Genomic DNA, 21,844 nt, shown 5'->3' with positions numbered 1-21,844 from the left:
TGCCAGAATGGCATTCCTGTGGCTTGGAGACATGCCATTATTTATTTGTTCTGTACAATCCTCTCTCCTCCTTCCCACTACCTCTCCGTTTTGGAATCAGAGTGTGCACGGGTCGTGGCAGCGGAACAGAACGTTTCTGTGGCACAGTCGCAGCGAGCTTTGGGCTTCAGTGAGAACAACAGGCTCATAGATGAGAAAACAGGAGCTCTCCCTGCTTTGTTCCAGCAGGTGGAGCGCTTCAGAGCAACAGCTGAGTTTAAGAAATGAGCCAGTGTTCCCCCAGCTGTGCATGCGCTGGAATCCAGCCCGCCGTCACCTTGATGGCTCTGATCAATTACCCCTGTCTTCTCAATGACAGAGCTGGAAGTGAGAGGTGCATTACAACGACGCTTAAAGGGGGCGGCCTGCCCAGACACGCTCCTACACACACACACACACACACACACACACACACACACACACACACACACACACACACACACACACACACACACACACACACACACACAGGAAGACTCCCAGGTTCATCATTATCACATTTTATGAGCACTCAACTCAGCCAGTCAGTAATTCCGGCACTGCACAGGGTTGCCAGTGCGCCATGTAAATGCTCTGGGCTGGCTAAGTTTACTGCCACTTGTCACTCCCACCCACTCGGCTGCAAAGGGGTTGGACAGGCAGTTCAAGGGGGCAAAGTCAACTGTGAGTTGTCCTGCTGGGCTTTGGGGCAGACGGGGTCAGTTTAAAAATGTTGTTGGACCTCTCAAGGCTTTTAAAGATGTTCCTGGACGTACACATTTCCCTCTGTCTTCATGGGTTTCCTGTTTTTAGTTTTTTTGTGTGCTTCTGATTACATCTCTTGTAAAAATTAATGCCTTTTGTTAACTTGTGTTTGTTACATTGGGAAAAGGTAGCAATCACTCCACCTTTTTAGTATCCTCTTTTTAAACTAAAGTAAAGTGGTAGCAATGTTTGAATGTTCTTAATGAGTGATGGATTAAACCTCAATTTATTCTCCCCAGTCGGATTAATTTAAGGTTCCTCAAAAAGAACTTGAGGAGCTGTCTGCAGATAAAATGGGGAACGAATTGGGATTCTGAATTCATATTAACAGCCTGTAGCTGCATGTATCAAGATAATCTTATTCGACTGACATAGTTATGCGTCTGACTTGAGCTGTGTAGTGCTTCTGGTGACAAATCTCCTCGCCAGAGATTTATCTCCCCAACTCTGTGACAACTGGCGAGGGAGCACCTCAGCGGATGCGTCCTTTATCTGCCTGCCTGTGTGTTGGTTGATGGAATGACAGTGATGCATAATTTAGTGCACATTGAAAACATGCTGTGCTCCCTCTCTGGCTCGGCTGTCCGATCACATCCATTCTGTGCTTATAGCAGACATTCACAGGCACTGCTTTCTTGAGGAGCCGGCTCTGAATTCCCCTCTTTCATCTTTTTTTTCTTTTTTTTTCTTTTCTTTCTTTCCTCCACCCTCTTGCAAATGAGTAATTGCACGATTGTTGTCTTTTCACCCACAATCCCTTGTTCCATCCGTAGCTCTTTTTGGCCTTGTTCTGTGGGTGCAGCGGCTGAGCGGGCTGAGAAGCTCCAGATTGACTACAAGCCGTCCCCTTGCCAGGATTAACCTCTTGCCATTGTTTCTGCCCGTTGAACAGGATTAACAAATCAATGTGTCAGGTAGACTGCAGTCAAGAGACAATGACCCAGTTCTGACACCACCGCCCCCCCCCTCCCCCCCCTCCCTCTCCTCCCCTTCTGCCTCACTGCAGCTTTTAATTAAAAAGACTTTGCTTAGCTGGCGCTATGCACTCCCTTGAGGATGCCTCATGGCTTTGTTTTCATTTTTTTAGTTTTTTTTTTTTTTTTTTTTATACAGGGAATTGGGGGTGGGAGTGATGGCAAAAAAATGCAAGATGTGCCCCTCTTTTCTCACACTGAGATGTGTATGCTGTGGTGTGGCGCTTGGAACACTTGTTGTCTGATCAGTGATAAGCAACAGATGCTGCACCCAGGTGTTTCTAAATTGTCCCATGATGCGATAATATTAGTAGCTGTGAAAGGCATTTGGAGATTCTATCCAGCTCGAGTAAATTGATGGATTGGAATTGAGCGATTGGCTTTCTCATTGGTTCGGGGAATGTAAGAAACGCTGAGGCGGTCACAACGTAAAGGACGCCTTTTTGTACGTGCAGAGACGATATGAGCCGGCTTGACCTATTGCAAGGTGATTCATTCATCATGTGTGCACTGGGGACAACAATATCTGACTGCAGCAATAACAACAGCCCCCTATACAGCTGCAAAGCTGCCCCCACTGCCTATTCAAAGGTGTCAGCCTCTTGCCCTTGACTCTGACTTCTCTTTTATCCTTGTCTAAAGGCTAGACCGGTTTTGCATAATTGCTCCCTGTTGCATGCTGAAAATGACTCTCTCCTTGCATACCTGCTTAGGCCTTCAATTCCTGACACTTACATAACGTCCTGTTGAGACAACCCAGGCATACAGGTCACACATGAGTTAAAGTATACGTATCCTGTCTTTGACACTTTTAGGTGTCCCGTAAGGAGTAGTGGTGACAAATTAGCCTGTTGGCAAGACAGCTTAGTGTTTGTGTATCTGAGCCATGTCGGGCTAATATTTGACATGCTTGGCACTTACATTGAACCAATTTAAAGATCCCTAATCTGCAATTATATCAAGAAAAAAAAGCAACAAAGTGCAAAAATGACATTTCCTGACAAACATGTCTACAAAAATGACAAAATCTATTACACGCTCGAGCTGCAGCAGCTGTAAGTGATTTGGCCAATATTCCAATGACAGTTCAGTGTTTTATGGTGAAATGATCTCTTTATGGGTAAAGTAACAGCCCCCTTTCCTTTCCATTCCACATTATCGTAGGGAGTGTCTGTTCTGGAGTTGAGCCTAGTCATGTCTTCCTTCTCCTCTCACTTCCTTCCTCTGCTCCACTCCTCCTTATTTAAGTTAGCGGGGGCTCGGCCCCTGGACTGCGAGGATGACCCGTATTGTCTGGCAGTCGTCGTCGTCGCCTTTGCGCTTTCTAGAAATTGTGAAGAAGATTGTCTGTCTGTTGTATGTCAAAGCCACGTGACGTGTTTATGTCCCATAACCATAAAACACACCAGCAGTAAACCTTCCGTCTCATTCAACATGTTAATTTTTCACGTCAGTGGTTTCTGTTTTTTTTACCCTGGAACATGCAGAGGTTGATTTGGTTGAGCTATGAGAGTATTATTTGTTGACTGAAACATTTAAAGATATCAACAGAGCTTGTGCCGAGAAGAGGTTTAACAGGTATTAGGCAATGTTTTTGAAGATTAGAGGGTGAATGATCATCTTTTTCTCCTTGTCTCAGTATGCCTGCCTGTCTCTCCTTCTCAAAGGATTGATTGTTTTTATCGCTGAACCAGCAGCCCCTCTCACGGGAGCTCCGAAAGAATGCACACAGCAGTTGCATAACAAAACATCTTGAATATGCATAGCTGTACATATTTACTATGACTGCCATGCGAACACATCAAACCGGGCAAGTGGCAAATTGCCCTGGCTTTGGCCCTCGTATTTGATAGAGCTGCCTAAAGGGAATGATTGAAATTAAATGTCTATGGCTGAATGATTTGGTCACCTCTGTGCTTGGTCCTTCTCTCTAATCAATGCATTTGCTGAGCTGATGGGATTTGGAAGAGGGTGAAGGGTCCAGTAATTGTTGCCTTATGCGAATAGGCCTGATTGATTGCTTCCTGTGCCATGGCTAACTTCCACTCTCAGCTGAGTGCAGCATGAGATTGGGATGCATACGGTCTCACACGGCCGAGCGCAGGACCCACTTGTACCAATACCACTGTAAATGCCCTGTGCAACATACATATATTGTTTATTCATTGGCTCTGGTTATGTTATATTCCCAAATACTAGACATTCATAAGACACAACTTCATAGCTGTTAAAAAAAAAGTGTGAATAGTTTGCTGATGACCCATCCCTCTGCTCTTTCCTGCAGATCGTTCGCGCTAACGCCATGAGTGGGCTGCTCAAGAGGAAGTTTGAGGAGGTGGATGAGGACCCATGCTACTCCTCACCCTCCTCCTTCTCCTCCGCCTGCTCGGGCTGGGACTCGGAGGGGGAGAGCTGCTACTCGGACACCCTGGATTCCACTCCCAGCAACCCCAGCTCCCCAGCAACACATTTCAACAGTGAGTGTTCTCGTCCAGCAACAATAAATCATAGAAAGAGCTGATGGTACATGCTTTTTAATGCGTTCTTTTGCCTTGTCTTTACTGCTCCGCAGAGGCTCTGATAACAAACCCATAAAAACGCGATAGAGTTAAGGAATTTAGGCAGCTGGCAGCCCATGAAACTTTTCACTGAAATGACAGACTTCTACAATGAATACCCCCTTTTGATTTTATGCCCTAAAGCTGCGAAATGGCTAATCGCATTATGCAGTGGCTGCTCACCTTGGCTCTGTCTCCACCTTCTTCTCAGAGCCTTGTAGACAGACAGAGCCTCACCTTTCCTTGAAAGATGTGGGTCGAGCAGCTTCAGGGTGTTTCTGTCTGGACCTGGGTGCGTCTGCTGGCCTTTAGGGGACCGGCCGTGTTGGAGAGGGATTGTAGGGGAGAAGGGCAAACAGTTGTGAGGTTTCCAGGATGGCGGGGCATGGAGCCAGGAGGAGAAGAATGGCAGGTTGCCAAGGCCGGGAACACACAGAGCCTTGTCTGAAGCCCGGGCATGCACCCAGCACAGGTGCTGAAAGAGGCTGGGTGAAGGGATACGGAAAAAGAGGGGGTAGGACAATCAAGAAAGGAAGGCATGCAAACGCATCTAGAGAAGCAGATTGTGCAAATCATTATAATCCGGTGTTTGTGTTGGACAGAAAGTTGCCTGCCATTGTGAGGTGGAGGGGGGGAAAAACAGCCAGCAAAGCTATCCCATTAAGAGGCAGCGGAGAAGGTATCATTTGTCTCCTGCCGGTGTTATAAGCCTGACTGGATTTGATGGATGGGAAGCTGGAACTGACAGTTTGTTTCATCTGTATTAACCCTCGCGGCAGATTTAGATGACATAGTAAGGCTATTGTCTGTACCTGCATTGGGGTAAACGGTTCGTTTCCTTCCTCTGAGCTTAACTTATTGTACCAATTTTTCCATTTGAGAGCAGTTCAGGGTGTGTCTCCAGGACAGAGACCAAAGACAAGAGCGAGAGCTGGCAGACAAAATGGGAATCTACAAGGAATTCCCCAACACAAGGTGTAATGCTAAAAAGAAAATCTGGAGAGGAAAATGTTGCTTTTCTTAAAGGCTCAAAAGTCGTGTTTAATATTCCTCGGCAGAGGAAGTGTAATTTACAATAAAGCTTGAATAATTGTTCCCACATATGGTTCCACTTTCATTCCCATATGGTTTTATTGCATTTGTCTGAGGATAGAAAGATGGCTAGTTGCTTTAAGTACTGAATGTTTTTAACAGAGGAAGGACCTTTGACTCCTCAGTTTCTGGGCCATTTGTTGGGATTGTCAGCTTGCAGGGAGACCAGGGTGGGCAGTTTGTATTCCTGTCCTGAGAGCTACACTTCCATCCTCCACCTCTTCCGGAAAACCCGAGCATTCACTGACCCATTTGTGATCCTGGCAGCACTGCTTCCTCCTCTGTGTTGGCCACCACAGGGAAATTCCAGGGCTGGGTGGTTTCTGTCGCACAGTAGGACGGGTAGAAACGAGGCCGAGTGGTTTCTTGTTAGTTTAGGTTTCACTTTACAGGATGTAAAGTGTTGAACTCCTGTTAGCAGTGTCTTTTAATTGGGTACATGATAAGGCTTGGTTGAGGATAGAGCAATGAATCAGAGGGGTGTCCTTTTACAGTCTGTTCAGTAGGGTTTGCACACACTTTGCACGGCGTGGCATTATGCCACCTAGTGGCACATAAAAGCAATTGAGGCTGTTCAAAAGAATGCACGAACAGCCTTTTCCTTGTACAATATGTATTCTAAATATATTCTTTCTCCATCCACAGCCACATCCATCCTTAAGAAATCCAAGAGAGCACGAAGGGGCAACGTGACCTTTGACCAGGTGACGGTGTTCTTCTTCCCTCGGTGCCAAGGCTTCACCAGTGTTCCCAGTCGTGGAGGATGCACTCTGGGCATGATGCAGCGACACAGCGTGCTCCGCACGTATACGCTTGCCGAGTTTGCTGTGGAGCAGCGGCTCCTACGCAGGGAAAAATTCCTCAACAGACTCAGGGAGGAAAAGCTGGAGGCTCTCAAATTAAAGGTGAGCAAAGTGTATCAAGTGTATCAGATAATTTGTAAAAAAAATCCCTAAATTCTGTGAAACAAGTTCAATGCAACAATCACTCATTTGATGTCTCTCCAGCTGACTAAGAATGGAACCCAAGAGAACGAGGAGGCGGAGCGCCTAACGGTGGACGACATCCCCGAGCAGGACCTCGACATCAGTGGGGCCAATTTGGACGAGGGCTATTTCCTCCAGCCTTACCCGCCCAAACGCCGCTACGCACTGCTCAAAGCAGCCGGAGTGAAAAAGATCGACAAAGAGGAGAAGAGGCAGCTGCATGAGCTGAGAATCTCCAGGGAGAACTGCGGCTGCGACTGCCAGGGCTTTTGCGAGCCTGAGACTTGTAGCTGCAGCCTGGCCGGCATCAAATGTCAGGTAAGGCAAAAAAAACTAAACTAAACTGTGGTTCAACAATAAGGGCTCCAAATCACAATACAATTGGGACTTATTTTACAAGTAATTTAACTCTTTACTTCTGCTTCCCACAGATGGATCATTCCTCGTTTCCATGTGGCTGTACCAAGGACGGCTGCGGGAACACAGAAGGTCGCATTGAGTTCAACTCCACGAGGGTACAGACGCATTACATCCATACTATCATGAAGCTGGAGCTGGAGAAGAGGCTGGAGGAGCAGTCGTGCACAGAGGAGGATGGGAACACAACCACCTTGCCAGCAGTGCCCTCCTTCCCCTTTAGTTCAGAACTGGCGGCCACTGGAGAGAACAGTTGCAGCAGCGACATGACGGATTTATCAGACTCTTCTGGTCAGAGCGAGGACTCTGAGGCAGGCGAGAGCCAGTGTGAGCATCGCGCCCATCGGGATGCGGACGAGAAAGGCCTGAGCCGCATTTTGTGCTTCAGCGACACAGTGAACGGCTCCAGAAGTAGCAGGGAGGGTGGGGACTGTAAAGGTATTTGCTGCCCAGATCAACGGCAAGAACAGCAGCAGCCATGCACGGAGGCCTTTAGTAGCTTTAGCATGGTGGACTTTGCTGACGAGAATGACAATATAGATGCCACGCTGTTGGACGATCACACAGACAATCGAGCTACAGCCATCTCAGAACTTTTGGACGAGAACGCCAACCAGGGAAACGGCCTGTTCCATAGCAGTAGTGTGCCGCACACGCCCTCCCCAACCGTCGACCGCTCGGCAAGCTACAACATGGACCTGAGTCTCTCTTCGGAGTCAGACCTGGAGTTCTTTGACGGTTTCCCCTGCTTGGGGCCCAGCTCGCTCTACAACTCCCTCAAGGAGTACGAACACATGGACAACTTTTTTCAGTTTCAATTTCCTAGTTACCCCAGCCTCCCTGCGGCGAGCGACCCCGGGACTTGCCTCCTGGAGTCGCTGATTGGCCTTTCAGAATCAGTTCCAGAACCCCCTGCCACATTTACAGACAATCAGCTGTTGGAGGAAGCCATGAAATTGTCTGTGATGGAGTCTGTGAAAGTTTGACAAAACGTGAAAATGTGTGGACAGTGCAAGAACAAAGAAAGGAGACCGAAAAATGCACATGAGAAGTCAATGTCAACGTGATATTTGGAGGAAGCTGTGATTTCCCTCTTGCCTAATAAATGTTCAAATTCCAGACTTGCCTTCAAAACGTTAGCAAAGCGGTTTTGGGATTATTGCTGTGTGAGATGGCAGCTCGTGTTAAAAGTGAAAAGATGCAAAACAGAGATCAATTTGACCAGGCCTATAGAAACCAATGACGGCTCTCAGTTCCTAAGAAAGCTCTTTTAACCAAACCAAGATCAGCAACCATATGCTAAACAGGAATCAACCTTAACCGGGGCCAGGTTGGGAATCTCAACACAGCTGAATGTGCACCTCAGGGAATTTTTTCTAGCTTTCTAGCTTTTGGAGGCAATGTATGGTGACCATTGCTGTGATGGCCTTCATATGAAACCTGAGTCAAATCACAACAAAGTCCTGTTCATGTTTTCCCTGTGGGGTTACACCCAGATGACTTGAGTATAGGGTCCTCCCTGTGTTGAATCTTGGAGCTAGTGGACTCTTTCTCCTCAAGATCTCCTCCAAGGGTCTTATATGGTACAAAAAATCCCTCTAAAAGCTCCTTGATCAGCACTTTATCTGTGAAAATAGTTATGTATGAATAGGCATTGTTGTGGTTGTATGGGATCGATTCAACAGTTAAACGCTAAATTATGGAGTTTCTTAATTATGAGCTGGGTAACTAGAAATAATGCTCATACCATTTTAAAGCTGTAGGTTGTATTGTCTTCATTGCTTTTGTTTTAAATTATTTCCTTCATGATTTTATTCTATTTATTTCAGATAAATGCCTACTTTCACTCAAGAAGCACTGTGGTTTGATATTTTCACCTAAAAGTGCAATCTTCCTTCCTTTTTTTTCCATTTCATATTAAGTCATTGCTATGGGAAATGGGACCACAAGTCCATCAGAAAGTATTTAATATCTATTCTCTTTTACATTTTACCTTTTTTTTTTTGTAACTTATTACATCATCATTTCATTACCTATTTAATTTAAGACATTTTGGCAATAAAATGGGGTGTTGTGAAGTTTACTGGATGTGCCTGCTTATCAGCGGAGCCATGCCTGCCAATGGTGTGTGCACAGTGCTTCCATTTAAGCTTTGGGACTGAAAACTGTGGAAACTCCCGAATCACTGAAACTAAATTATGGGTCTATTGTATCGCTGCCTATAATGTAACCGAAGAAAATTACACTAATATTTTGTAACTAATTTATGTAGGTTGAAAAAAAGAATTCTAATCACTTACAAATTTAATATTTTATTAAGAAAGCAAAATGAGTAATTTTCAATCTGGGACAACCTTTGTAATATATGAATTATAGAGAAATGTATACTTATGAAGGTTATCGCTCTCTAGCGTTCTAAAGTATTTTTAATAGGCAGACTTATGGTTAGATATCTTAGAAATGCCACTAAAACTAAGTAAATTGCAAAGATCAATTTGATTGTATTCTGAATTGCTTGGAAGTCTGTGACTTGGGTTACATTATGTACTAAATATCACATGTAAAGGGTTTTTGTGCATAACAACTGCATATATTATACAGTTCTTATTGCACATCCAAACCCTAACAAAATGAAGCGTTGCCTCATTCATAATAGAACAAGACCTTTCAAAGGTGATTCTGTCACCAGTGTGAACAGTTGAGGACACGAGAGAGTTGATGTACATATCTCACCCTTTCTACAGCTGTTTCAACAGCCTTTCTGGACCCTTTAGAAATTATGCATGCAGGTCCTGTTTGTTAAAACTTGTTCTGATTAATTGTATACTTTTAAAAAGTGCTGAGTGCACATTGGAAATGTATTATTCGCTTTTTGCCTTTTTAATTACTTTGAAATCCATCCGATATATGTTCTCATGCCAAGAAGAGGGCACTGATTTTTGCAAGCAAACGTTTGTTTCTCTTGTATAAAACATCAATTCTCATGAAGAAATGGCAACAGTGAGTGTTTATCAATGTAATGTATTACAGTACAGCTTTTTTTAAATTTTATTTTCAAAAGAACGTGTCTTACTTTTTGCCTTTTGTGTTGTACATATTTCTGCTTGAATGGTCCTGCAGAGCAAACAAAGCTGCTTTATTTTTTACATATTCACACTTTAACCTGCTGTTAAAAAAACAAAACAGTTTCTTTCATCTAAGCCATTTTGACAGCCTGTCCCTCCAAATAATAATAAAAAAAACATTTTCTAAATGCTGTTGTTTGTCATATGCTGATTTGTTAGTTAAACCTTAGTGCAGTTTAAATGATAATACAATGTTGCTGTCTTTGATTTATCTTATGCATATAGACCTCCTAGCTGAAAACATGTTCAATGGTTTCATGTTCTTACCTACTAAAATCTGTATATTTTCTATAGCATTATAGTCAGATTGTTGCTCAATGCATTGACATTCTATTGGATTTTTTGTGTAAACCACTGGAATTCTTGTGTGGCTTTTGGGCGACTTGGTTAAGAGAAAAACACTGTGTGATGTCATGCTGTAGTCTCCTGCATGACTACCACCACAAACATATGGCCAGAAATCCCAGACAAGACGGAAATGTCAGGCCAGTGACTGCATATAGCTCACATTTGGCCGCCATTAAGAAAATGTGGTTCTTGTTAAGTCTTTAGGTAAATCTTACAGGAATTCTTTTTGGTTCTCTTTGATCTGACTACATGAAAAAAGGCTTTGTCTCCATGCCGCTTTTCCACTTAAACCTAGACCTAATTTAAGTCCAGTCCCTTTGGTTGTTCTTCTTAATCATCCATCAAAACATTGTTACTAACGTTTCATCTCCACGGGGTTGCAGATTGGGGGGTTAGACATTCTGAATGGTCACCATTCCTTCTTCTGTTGGCCCAATGACCGTTTAAATGTGGCCCAATTTTCAGACTGGTTGTAAGCAAAGTAGGCTACTATATAGTATAGTAAGCACAGGATTTAGTCTAAACATGAACCACTGTTGCCACCCTTTGGCTAAATTAAGAACTACAAGAAAACATGTACTGCACATATGACTGAGATGCAAATGTATTTTATTTCCCCCGTTCCATTTGACCACATACACTGTGACATCTATCCTCTAACCTGGAAAAAGAACATACAAATAAAATCAAAGTCAGGCAACTAAAATCTGCAGATAAAGACATTTTTAGGATCATGTCATAGAGGTATTAGGAGGCTCACTGAATTGATCCATTCACTGAAGGAAGACACCCTGGTGAAGACTGTGGGTTTTGACACTTGGTTGCACTCTCCAGCTGGACCGTAACTGACAACACCGTGGACTCTCCACAGTCCGTTTGTGAAACAGCTCAAGGGACCTCCGGAGTCGCCCTGGGAAAAGGTAGCAACAAGAACAGAAACAAGAGAAGAGAGTCCAGCTTGAAGACCGTGGGATGAAAAGTAGGATGTTATCTCTTACTCAACCTGTTTCAGCTTTTACTTAGAGATCTACTGAGTGGCATTGTTGTCAGAATTATCAATAAGTTGCCACTAATGCAGGACTACTGACCATTTGAGTCACTTAAAGTGTGCCTTTAAGTTAGAAAAAATTGAAAAATAATCCACAAAAAAATTACATTTGTATGGTCATGGTCTTGCAGTATGCCCTATTTGCTTTACCTGGCAGCCTGATATGACACCATCCCCTCCGGCACACACCATGGTTCTCAGAGCATTGCTGCCCCACCATTCATGCTGGGAGCAGACTGCATGCTCCACAACGGCGATGGGAGCCACCTGCAGGATGGAAGGCACGCTCCCTCCGTCTGTAAAAAGAGAAGAAGAGGGAGTGTATGAATCTTTGTTTTTGTTAGTTGCACATACATAGTGTGCATGGGACATGTATTATTACTGTACTCCAAATGGAATATTTTTTCTTCGTACTTTTTAGTCCTGCAGCTGCCCTAACAAAGTATGTGTGGTTGCATGCAATGTGCATTGAATTGGATTTTTGACCCTCTTGCTCATTCAGTATATCTGCTGGATAGAGGATTGTGAGTCAGAATAACAAGAAAAGCATGCAGGCTTGTGTTCTCACGGTCCATAAGTCCCCAGCCGGTGATGAAACAGGAGAACCCATGAGGTAGCATCTCGTCAGGGCCTGCAAGGTTGGCGATGGCCACGTAGCCGTTGTCGGTCACAGGTTTAGCCAGTCTCAAGAGAGCAATATCATTTCTGATCGACAAGAAAACAAAAGGGGAGGTGATAGTTTTGTTTTCGTGCAAAGCAATTCAACTCTGTGGGCGTAGGGAGTGAAGTGATAATGCAGGATTGCTCCCAGTTACACATGTGACTACTACAGAAGCTATCCCCTTGGGCCACTGCTGTTAGTTAAAGTCTGCTTTTGAGTGGCTAAATCAAGAGAAGTGGTCTGCCTTGTTTTTATTTTACCCTTTGCTGAGGTCTCCGTTCCAGTCAGGATGGACAGCAATCATGTCCACACGGATGAACTGCTCACTGCCGTCATACTCATACAGGTCATACTCACCCACCACCACACGGTACGCACTAGCATCCATGCTGACAGGAAAATAAGAAACACTATGCTTACTCATTATGTATCCAGCAGACAAGGAATAGACAGAACAGGATTGGCAGGATTTGTTCCTATTTAGGTATTCAGTTGAATGTTTATTGATGTCAATAAGGACAGTGAGAGACCCAACCTGAGGATACAGTGAGCTGCAGTCATAATGTAGAACCCATCAATGATAGTGCCTCCACAGATGTGGTAGAAATAACCGTCATTGTATGAATTATACTGGAGAGAAGCCTAAGAGAAAACAGAGAACAAATGCACGCACAATGAGGTCTCGCAGCTCAACACTGAGACTATTTGCTCAATAAGAAAAAATAAATGTACTATCATATTGTGACAAAGCTCATAATTGCTGCATAATTGTATAGAACCAAAGTAAAGTAGTGCATTTTCACCTGCCATCTCCAGGTGTTGGGTTTAGCATTATGGCCTCCTATGACCCTCTCATTGTGCACATTGTGGTTGAAGGGTGTTTCAGCACAAATCAGCCCTGTGGTGCACATATGAGCATGAACAGAGAGTCCATTGGTTACACTAATAGCACTGAAGAGGTCTATTGAAAAGTGTGTCTGGATATTTCTTGAAAAACTTACCAATGCAGGACAGAAAAGCCACAAACCAAATCATGTTGGAGCACTATGGACCAGACAGTTTGCTTTTCACTATTTATATCAGTTTGAGACTGGAAGACCTTCAGAAAGTATTAGGCAATCATTAAGTTACCTGCCAACATCAGCAATCCATAAAGATAAATCCAGATCGAATTAGCAACATGTTTTTGTTTTATCATGGTGTGAAAAGAGCAGGTGCATTCACACACAGCCAACTCAATTAAACAGTCCATGAAGAGCAAACACACATGTTCCTACAGATAACTGTTCTAACTGATCTGCAACCACTTCTTCTTCTTTTTGTTTCACTGAAGCGTGGTGGTTATATGACAGTTTCCCGTTTCTTTACACAATCCTTTGCATTTTTGTTTCACAACCACTGAAAAGCAAAATATGCTCCACAGCCCACTAACAATGACGTTAATCAACCCTCATATTGAGAAGAACAGACAGATTTCAGTGGATGGGACCAGAAGTCTTCTTATATAGGCCTCGTACAATTATATATTTTCATCATGCATCTTAATGTAAAATGCTGACTGTCTTTTGTGCTAGAATAATATCCTATCATGGATCTTATTCTAGCACAAAAGACTACCAGCATTTTGAACTAGAAAAAACACAGTTACAGTGACCTTGTATATATTTGTTTTATTATATGTTGTTATAAGTAAGGCTAAACTGCCAAACACATTTGTAAGTACATGTTGTATTAAATATCCAAATGTATTGCGGACAATGTACATTTTTCCTGAATAAAAAACCATGTGCAACAGCGTGCTCTGTTGCTAGGCAACCGTGTGGAAAACGACAGGCAAGGACAGCTAGTCAAATACCGAGTGCATGACGTCATCATGGCAATCAATCTCAGTACGCGCGCGATGTTTCTGACATCTTTATTTATTAGCTTTGCCTCGCACTGAAGCGGCTGCTTGTCTGGTCAACCTGCCTCGGCTATTCGGCGCTAGCGAGCTTGAATCCGCTGCATAGCCTTCAGTAATGCCTTCTAACGTTGCTCTACCTCAGTGACTTTACTTTGCAATAACTGTCGCGGGCAATGGGGCTGCCGCAGAGCTCGTTCTTGTCGGACGGGGGAACTCACAGCGGATATCATGTCCACGGGGTACGTATTGCAGTGCACGGTTAGCCAACAGCAGCCCTCGGACTGTCCCTAACGTTACAGCTCACTTTCTGAACCTGGGTTACCCATTTTCTAACTCACTGACTCACCTATGTTAGCCCTGGACAAAGGTCGCTGCGTTTATCTGTGAAGAAACACAGTCACTAGTTTTTAATTATCGGGTTATTACGTGTAAGCTAGTAACTTGCGACACCTTTTTAATAATGGTGTCCGCCCATGATGAGGTGGCACTTGGCACCCACCCAGACTGTTATTGAGCTTTGCCGGACACCGTAATTGTTCAGAAGCCGCCCACTGTGGAAGCTGAGACGAGTAGCCTCAGGATACGTGATACCTTTCGCTACTGTTACATATACACCTGATAACTCGCAACCAGGCTCCCCAAACTCCGGCCAATGCAATATATTTAGTTGACACATGGGGGCGACTATCACACTGTACCCTTTATGCCAAATCAGCTATACGTCCATGGCCAAATCTCATTATGTTTTTGTATTTTTGTATCATATTTCAGGTTCAAGATGACTCGCCAGCTCTGAGGTCTGGTCTGGAGCCCTTCTTTGACTTCATTCTCTCCATAGGAAACACACGCCTTGTGAGTAGAGTATATTGATGTTTGGCATGTCCACTAACCACCAATGGGCCCCTATGACGGGCCCAAGTGCACACCAGGGCTCAGAGAGAGAGAGAGGGAGAGAGAGAGAGGGGTCACTCTTACCTGTCTTAAAAACTTGAGAGCCCTGGCACACTATAGTCACATTACTAGTTATGAAGCACAGACAGACACACATCAATAGGTGTTTTAACAATGTGTTATATTTCACAGTCAATGAGTTACTGAGGCTGTTGTGTTTGTAATAGCACTCTCTCTACAGGACCCTTACGCCCCGCCAACTCACCAAATGTAGATATATTACCAAACTACACACGCTGGGTAACTAAATGGCATTGAGGACTAAATAAGCTTAGAAGTAGAAGTGACTGCAATCAAATCAGAGCATGTGATTATTGTTTTTTGCTGTGAATGTTGACGGAAGAAATGTTGCTATTTCCCTGATAAGGACTTTTTCAGTGATCTGGTTTTGTCCTTACAATGTGATGAAACTCAGCTGCAGAGGGATCCTGTTGCAACATACAACCACATAGCTATACATCCCGAGGTGTTGGTAGACCTTCACTTATCATGAAAATCCACTGATCTATCCCTGCAGTGGAACTTTGAGCCCTTATCTGTAGACTTGCTTCAGCAGAGCTATATGTTTGTCAACTCTCTTAAGTCTTATGTGAAGTTGCAGTTTTATATACTATTGTAAAGGACACCAAAGATTAACGTCTTTATTTTGGTCTCGTCTCTTTAACTCATTTTGAACTGTTTTAATATAAATGTATGTGTTTCTGTGCTGTGTTTTTACTGCAAACCAAGATTGACAGCCTTTTGTTTTGTTTCTAATAATAACATTTAAGCATCAGGCCTGAATTATAACCTGTGCCGCACAGTCTGCTTTAATCTCAATTCATTGGTTTGCCGTCCTTGCGCTGACACAGCTGGAATTTCTCTTGTTTCTCCAGAATAAAGAAAGTGACTTGCTGAAAGATCTTCTAAAAGCCAATGTGGAGAAAGCAGTCAAACTTGAAGTGTACAACTCTAAAAGTCAGCGGGTGAGGGAACTGGAGGTGATACCCAGTAACATGTGGGGCGGTCAGGGACTACTGGGCGCCAGTGTCCGCTTCTGCAGCTTTGAAGGAGCCAATGAGAACGTTTGGCACGTCCTGGTAAGTAACGTCTAGCCTTAATACGGGCTATTCTTTAACTTTCTCTGTTTAACTCTTACTGGCCTGATATAACAGTTAATTATTCTAGCCTGCACATTTTTTATTTTTTTATTTTTATTTAAGTTAGGAGAAAATACAAAGTGCCAGGGGATCCTAACCATTCATAAAGTGATATACTTGTCAGATTGATACCTCCTAATTTGGTAACACCAAATGGAAAAATGTTGGTGACTAATTGTCCCACATAAATTCACATTTTATTTGATTTTTAAGTATATAAATGCCTTCATAACCATCCCTTTTCAGGATGTGGAGGCCAATTCTCCTGCAGCATTGGCCGGCCTTATTGCCCACGATGACTTCATAGTAGGAGCTGACCAGGTGTTGCAAGATGTAAGCTTTTTTTTGCATTCATATATATGGTTATAATAGGATACTAGCATTCAAGAACAAATGCAGTGCAAAATCTTAAATTCCTGTCTTTTGTGTTGCAGTCAGAGGATTTCTTTTCAATGATTGAAGCCAATGAGGGGAAACCTCTGAAGCTGCTGCTGTACAACACACAGACTGACCAATGCAGAGAGGTGGTGGTGACTCCAAATGGAGCATGGGGAGGAGAGGGAAGGTAGGTATCATGTCACCTGCAGTATATGTACAGACGCAATACACATTTATAATAATACCCTTGTTTTGTTTGTCTTGAACTTTAGCTTAGGCTGTGGCATTGGCTATGGCTACTTGCACAGAATCCCAAATCGTCCAGATCTGCCTCAATCCTCTGTGATTGACGACAGTGAAGAGCTGGTTGCAAGCGAGCGCACTGAGGTACATGTTCTCACATCTTTATGTTCCTAAATGTGGTAGTTCCATAGTTTATCCCTTTTCGAAAAACCCAGTTCTCTCTTCACAGGCGCCTCCAGTGGATGCATGTAGCCCCTCTAGCATCAGTGAAATAGATTTGAATCAAATCGAAGAAGCTGTGCAGGACATGAGTGTACGCTCGTCTACTCAGCCAGCTGTTGACTTGGGTAACTATATTTTAAGAAGCATTCATTTGTTTTCATTGTCTGATTCAGTTGACCTGTTTTCACACAGAATACAATGCATTAATTGCAGATATTTCCAACATACCTAAAGCAATGACTCCAGACATGTCAGACACGGTTTCCACCAATGACGTGGGCCAGAGCTCCATGTTGGTTAATTATGGGGACGACTCTGATCAGTGTAGCTTTGGTAAGTACCTCTATAAACACTGCAGCTAATTGAATTGGGCAGCTGAAATGAACAATGACATATTCACCCAGCTTGACAAAGGAATGTTTGAAAACAGCTATTGTTTCCATGTCTGGGTTCAATGACTTTGATGACTTTCTACTTTTGTCACATAAAAATAGTCATCCCAAATGATAGATGTATGAATGCTTGTGCAACACAGCTAAAAAAAACACAATAGCAGCGTATTTCTAAAACTATGTCAAGGTATCCTAAGGTGCGACTGCTTGTTTATGTATGTTTTTTTTTTTTTTTTACAGATACCTCATCTGTTGACCAAAGACCCTCATCCCTGGAGAGGGATGAGGAATCAGACATTGAGGAGACCGAGCGGGAGGATGTCATTGACCCGATCACTCACACTTCTCTGAGCAGAGAGGATGACCTTGTCGGCCTTGAAGTCACCACAGAGCACCTGAGTGACGCGAGTATCCCAGAGGTGCAAAATACTAGTTCTGAGCCCTCAAGCTCAATGAGTATTCTAGAAGAAGAGACGGCTGAGCCTACTGTGTCAGACAGTTAGGAAGACCAGAGTATGAGCAACCTGTTCAACTCATAACTGATTTAGAGCACATTAGGATGCAGAATGCTTCCATTATGATTGTAAGTTACATCACTGTAACTATTTTTTCATTTTTAAGAATTTATTCATATTCAGGTGCCATTGCTGCATGCTGAATTGCACATTTCAGAGAGCTAGTATGTTGACAGGAAAGGTAGTTAATACATTATAAATGTGCTCTTTCATTTCTGCATATTGTCTCAACATCAAGTATGACGCCTTATTTGATACTTAGTTGCTGTTAAACATCATCCTAGTTTGCACTAAAAAGGCAAAGGTGAATCATATTTGATTATATATAATATTTTTTGTCTGGTTGTTCTCGCTATTATCGCCTGCTGAATAGTATGAAACGCTGTTAGAAAAAAAGGTTTGAGCTGGAGGTCCATCATGTGGTTTTGTTTGGGGTGGATGTTTTTATTTTTTAGTTTGAGGTGAGTACATGTGAAAAGATTTTTTGAATCTTAGGCATTTACCAATTGCGCCACTTTGCCTTGCGTCTCATTTTAAATACCCGCCTTTCTTATGTGTAGGTTTGACTTTTGATTGGTGTAAATGAGGGAGCCATGTTTGATGCAGCTCTCTCATTGTTTTCTGTTTCTTCTCTTTCTATCGATTTTAATTAAATTATGTTTCTGATTTTTATGGAGGGACAAAACTATTAAATAATTTATAAAAAAGAAGATGCTCAAGATAAACCCGCAGCAGTCTATTTTTTTTTACTCTATTAGGTGTATGAATAATTAGAATGATTATGTCTCAGCATTTAGTGCAGTTTAGCCACAGAAGATAAAGCGACAGCACATATATATATATATATATATATATATATATATATATATATATATATATATATATGTATATGTATATGTGTGTATGTATGTATGTATGTATGTATGTATGTATGTATGTATGTATGTATGTATGTATGTATGTATGTATGTATATTTACTCTTAAAAAAAAAGAAGACAACGTTGACGTCACTTCATGCTTTGAGACAGCAGGTGTCAGCAGACGCCTCATTATAGATCCCAACTAGGAATCAGTTTTCTGCCATTGCAGCTTCCAAATTGCTGTCTAATTTGAGGTGGTCTGTATCAAATTAGCAATAATGAATAGCGACATCTGTACTATATTTTTGCAAGAACCTCATCTCCTCGGTGAACTCTTCAGGGATTTGTTTGTTTCGATGGAGCAGAACAGAAGCAGCTTGCATTAGTGAGGGGAACTTGACAGCGCTGATGTCTCACAGACCACTGACATGATGCATCATTTATACCATTCATATATTGCAATGCTGCATAGATGTTACCTACTGGGTTTGCTGGGAAATCCCTCTTCAAAATGTAATCAGTATCAAATAGGGGACATACAATAACAGAATATAAATATTCATACTTGGAAATGATGGTTCTCTTGCTTGTAATCTAAAAAGCTATATATGTTTGCATTACATTTTTCTGTTTGATCTCACCCCCTGAGGATCCATGTGACATGGGTTGTATGCAGCATCAACCATTACTTATAGCGCGCGCACACACACACACACACACACACACACACACACACACACACACACACACACACACACACACACACACACACACACACAGTGTATTATTTCTGTTTGTATCCTTTGTAATTCTATATCAGAATAACCAAATATTGGTTCAACCCAGAAAATGCAAAAAAATTTAACAAATGTAAGCAGGGAAGCTACAGTAATAGAGGGAATACGCCTCAATTATTTACCGGGCCCTCTCCAGTTGAAGGGGGGGATGGGCATTAAGGGAGAGAAAAGACTGTGTGGGGGAAGAACTGCGAGAGTGAAATGCATTTGTCTTCATCCAGCAGAGAGTGAGCGCTGTTCCTCTGGCACACCTGTTTGTGTGTTAAAGGCAGGATTATATTTCTAATATGAATATTGCAGATCAGTAGTTTTAACTCTGCCTGCACTCTGAAATGTAATATCAGCAATGTATTTGCATAAAAATAAATGCCTCAAGCTTCTCAAATCAACAGTAAACAGCTGGGTGGAGTTCATGTTTTCTTTTACTTCTTATCTTTGGGTGAATACGCTGTTTCATGGCATTGGCTCCATGTTAGATTTGCAAAATGAAGATAGCTTTATTTGAGGAAGCAGCCTGAGGCAAAAGCCAGCAGCTGCGTGGCGGGGTAAGCCAAGAGGTGAAGCATATAGGGGGCCACCTCTGGAGGAACATGCTTTGCCGTCATTTTCTCCCTTTTCTAAGACGTCTTCAAAGGACACTGTGACGCAGATGAACCCACTTGTCAGCTTAGCTCTTTCTCAACCCCTGAGAGGCTCGGCTCACAGGCACCAGCATAGTGCCCAGTGCCTCAGCCTGTCGTTGCAGCATGACAAATTGTGAAAAAAAATTACGAGGAGAAAAAGGGTGGGGGTGTGGATGGAGAGAAAGGATGAGTTATAGAGAGAGAAACAAGGGAGTAATTGTTTCAACCACAATGGACACATGTCTCCACTTAAAAGTGCATCTTGCCTTTTATCCTCCGACTGATGTGAATATGCAGGGTTGATACTATGTGTCACTAAGAAACGGTTAAATTGGCATACTCAAGTGAAATGATATTAAATACAGCAATTCACAGACCCTATAAACAGCCATTTGTTGGTTCATATAAAGCCCCACTACACTTACAGACTTCTATTTTTTGTTTTTGCCACCATCCTAAGCACAGATATTAATGCCATGTGGCCTATATTTGGATTTGCTGGGAGCTGTATTTTGATACGAGTGTCATGCAGTGGTCCTGTACAGCAGAGCCTGGAAATAATCTCAGTAAGTGCCGTCTGTGTTACACCACCAAAGTACAGATCTTTATTACATTCATTCATGCAAGAGGACCATAACTATATGGAGCCTGAGTCATTATCAGCTGGCTATATGTTGGCTTCTATTTGTACAGGAAACTGTTATTTGCTCCCAGTAAATATTGCATTTTTTTCATCAGTTTACTCTTAAATTATTGTCAAGCACATGGACTAGCCTCGGGGGTGTTAGTTAAAAATGAACCCCTCATGTTGGTCACTGTCTGCAAAAACAACCCTATATGACCATTTCTATTTTTTTGCTGCGGGTGAGTTATGCCTTTACTGGATAGCTGTCAGTAGACAGATGACAGAAAATATGTGGGGTGAAAAAGAAGACGAATGATCTGCATCCCTGTCCAGACTTGATCAATGACTATAGGCAACCTTGGCTCTCGTCAGAGCATGTTCTGATCTGCCATTTCTATATTTATGGTTTGGTTAAGTTATTTAATTATGTAGATGTTGAGATTTTCCACTGGATAAGAACACATTTTGACCTGCTGCTGGAGCTAGATGAAAGTCAGAGAATCACCAAAGTCAATTGGATTAATCCTCTGGTCTGTACCGTTTATTGCCAAGTGCGTTACACATTTAAGGAATTTGGCTAGGTGGCGATCCATAGTTGTTGAGATATTTCAGTCTGGAAAGTGGTGGACCGACCAACCAACCTTTCCATCCCTTGAGCTTCGCTGCCAGTGTGACTAAACAGACTTACAAAAACATCCAGGAAGATTATTGTATCTCAAAAGCATCTGTCCCAGAATTCTTAGCTACAGTCCCCGTCTGGGATTGTTGCCACCTCTCACTCTCTAACACATTTTCACTGCCCTAAGCAACAACATTGCTCAAAGTAAATCTTTAATCTCATACAATGTGTGGTAGTTTCCTGGTGACAGAACAAGAGATAAAGCAAATAGGAGGCAGCAGCCAATAAGGAGGTTCGGAGGGTGTCCTGCTCTATTTCCAATACTAATTGTCATTCAGCAGGAGCGAGGAGCTGACCACGCGGACAGCACACATTGTTCTACTGTTAGGATGACCCTGCTGATATCAAGTCTGCACCCATCTGCTCCAAGTCTCTATGACCCAAATATAATGACTTTGCTTTTATGCTTGTATATTTTTGTTACTGCTTTAAAAACAGCCAAGGCGTGCAATTTGTCAAAATCCAGTTACTTCTTCAATTATCATCCAATGTCTTCCAGATGCTTCTCTTAAACTGGGATAGGC

General features: G+C 42.7%; 3 protein-coding genes across 3 annotated transcripts; 2 read left to right on the top strand and 1 right to left on the bottom strand.

Annotated features, from left to right (window-relative positions):
* Nucleotides 1-1,673: 1,673 nt before the first annotated feature.
* Nucleotides 1,674-7,796, top strand: csrnp1b (cysteine-serine-rich nuclear protein 1b; the record flags this gene model as incomplete). The annotated part of the gene is made up of 5 exons (XM_079233921.1): nt 1,674-1,697; nt 4,042-4,234; nt 6,053-6,312; nt 6,415-6,711; nt 6,825-7,796. Exons 1-5 carry the CDS (start codon nt 1,689-1,691, stop codon nt 7,794-7,796), a joined length of 1,731 nt encoding a protein of 576 aa, XP_079090047.1. The 5' UTR covers nt 1,674-1,688.
* Nucleotides 7,797-10,880: 3,084 nt separating this feature from the next.
* Nucleotides 10,881-13,027, bottom strand: LOC306750533 (chymotrypsin-like elastase family member 2A; the record flags this gene model as incomplete). Its single annotated transcript, XM_079233976.1, has 8 exons — nt 10,881-10,944; nt 11,044-11,193; nt 11,482-11,627; nt 11,900-12,036; nt 12,253-12,381; nt 12,528-12,634; nt 12,796-12,890; nt 12,994-13,027. 8 exons carry the CDS (start codon nt 13,025-13,027, stop codon nt 10,933-10,935), a joined length of 810 nt encoding a protein of 269 aa, XP_079090102.1. The 3' UTR covers nt 10,881-10,932.
* A 1,041-nt stretch (nt 13,028-14,068) lies between these two features.
* LOC306750776 (Golgi reassembly-stacking protein 1-like) lies at nt 14,069-18,436 on the top strand (the record flags this gene model as incomplete). Its single annotated transcript, XM_079234250.1, has 9 exons — nt 14,069-14,134; nt 14,667-14,747; nt 15,722-15,925; nt 16,232-16,318; nt 16,420-16,550; nt 16,636-16,756; nt 16,836-16,953; nt 17,042-17,161; nt 17,461-18,436. 9 exons carry the CDS (start codon nt 14,069-14,071, stop codon nt 17,721-17,723), a joined length of 1,191 nt encoding a protein of 396 aa, XP_079090376.1. The 3' UTR covers nt 17,724-18,436.
* Nucleotides 18,437-21,844: the final 3,408 nt, after the last annotated feature.

This window comes from Taurulus bubalis (genome assembly GCF_910589615.1).
Source record: "Taurulus bubalis genome assembly, chromosome: 18".
Taxonomy (NCBI): domain Eukaryota; kingdom Metazoa; phylum Chordata; class Actinopteri; order Perciformes; family Cottidae; genus Taurulus; species Taurulus bubalis.
Note: the sequence above shows the minus strand (reverse complement) of the source record. Positions and strands in the feature narration are given on the sequence as shown.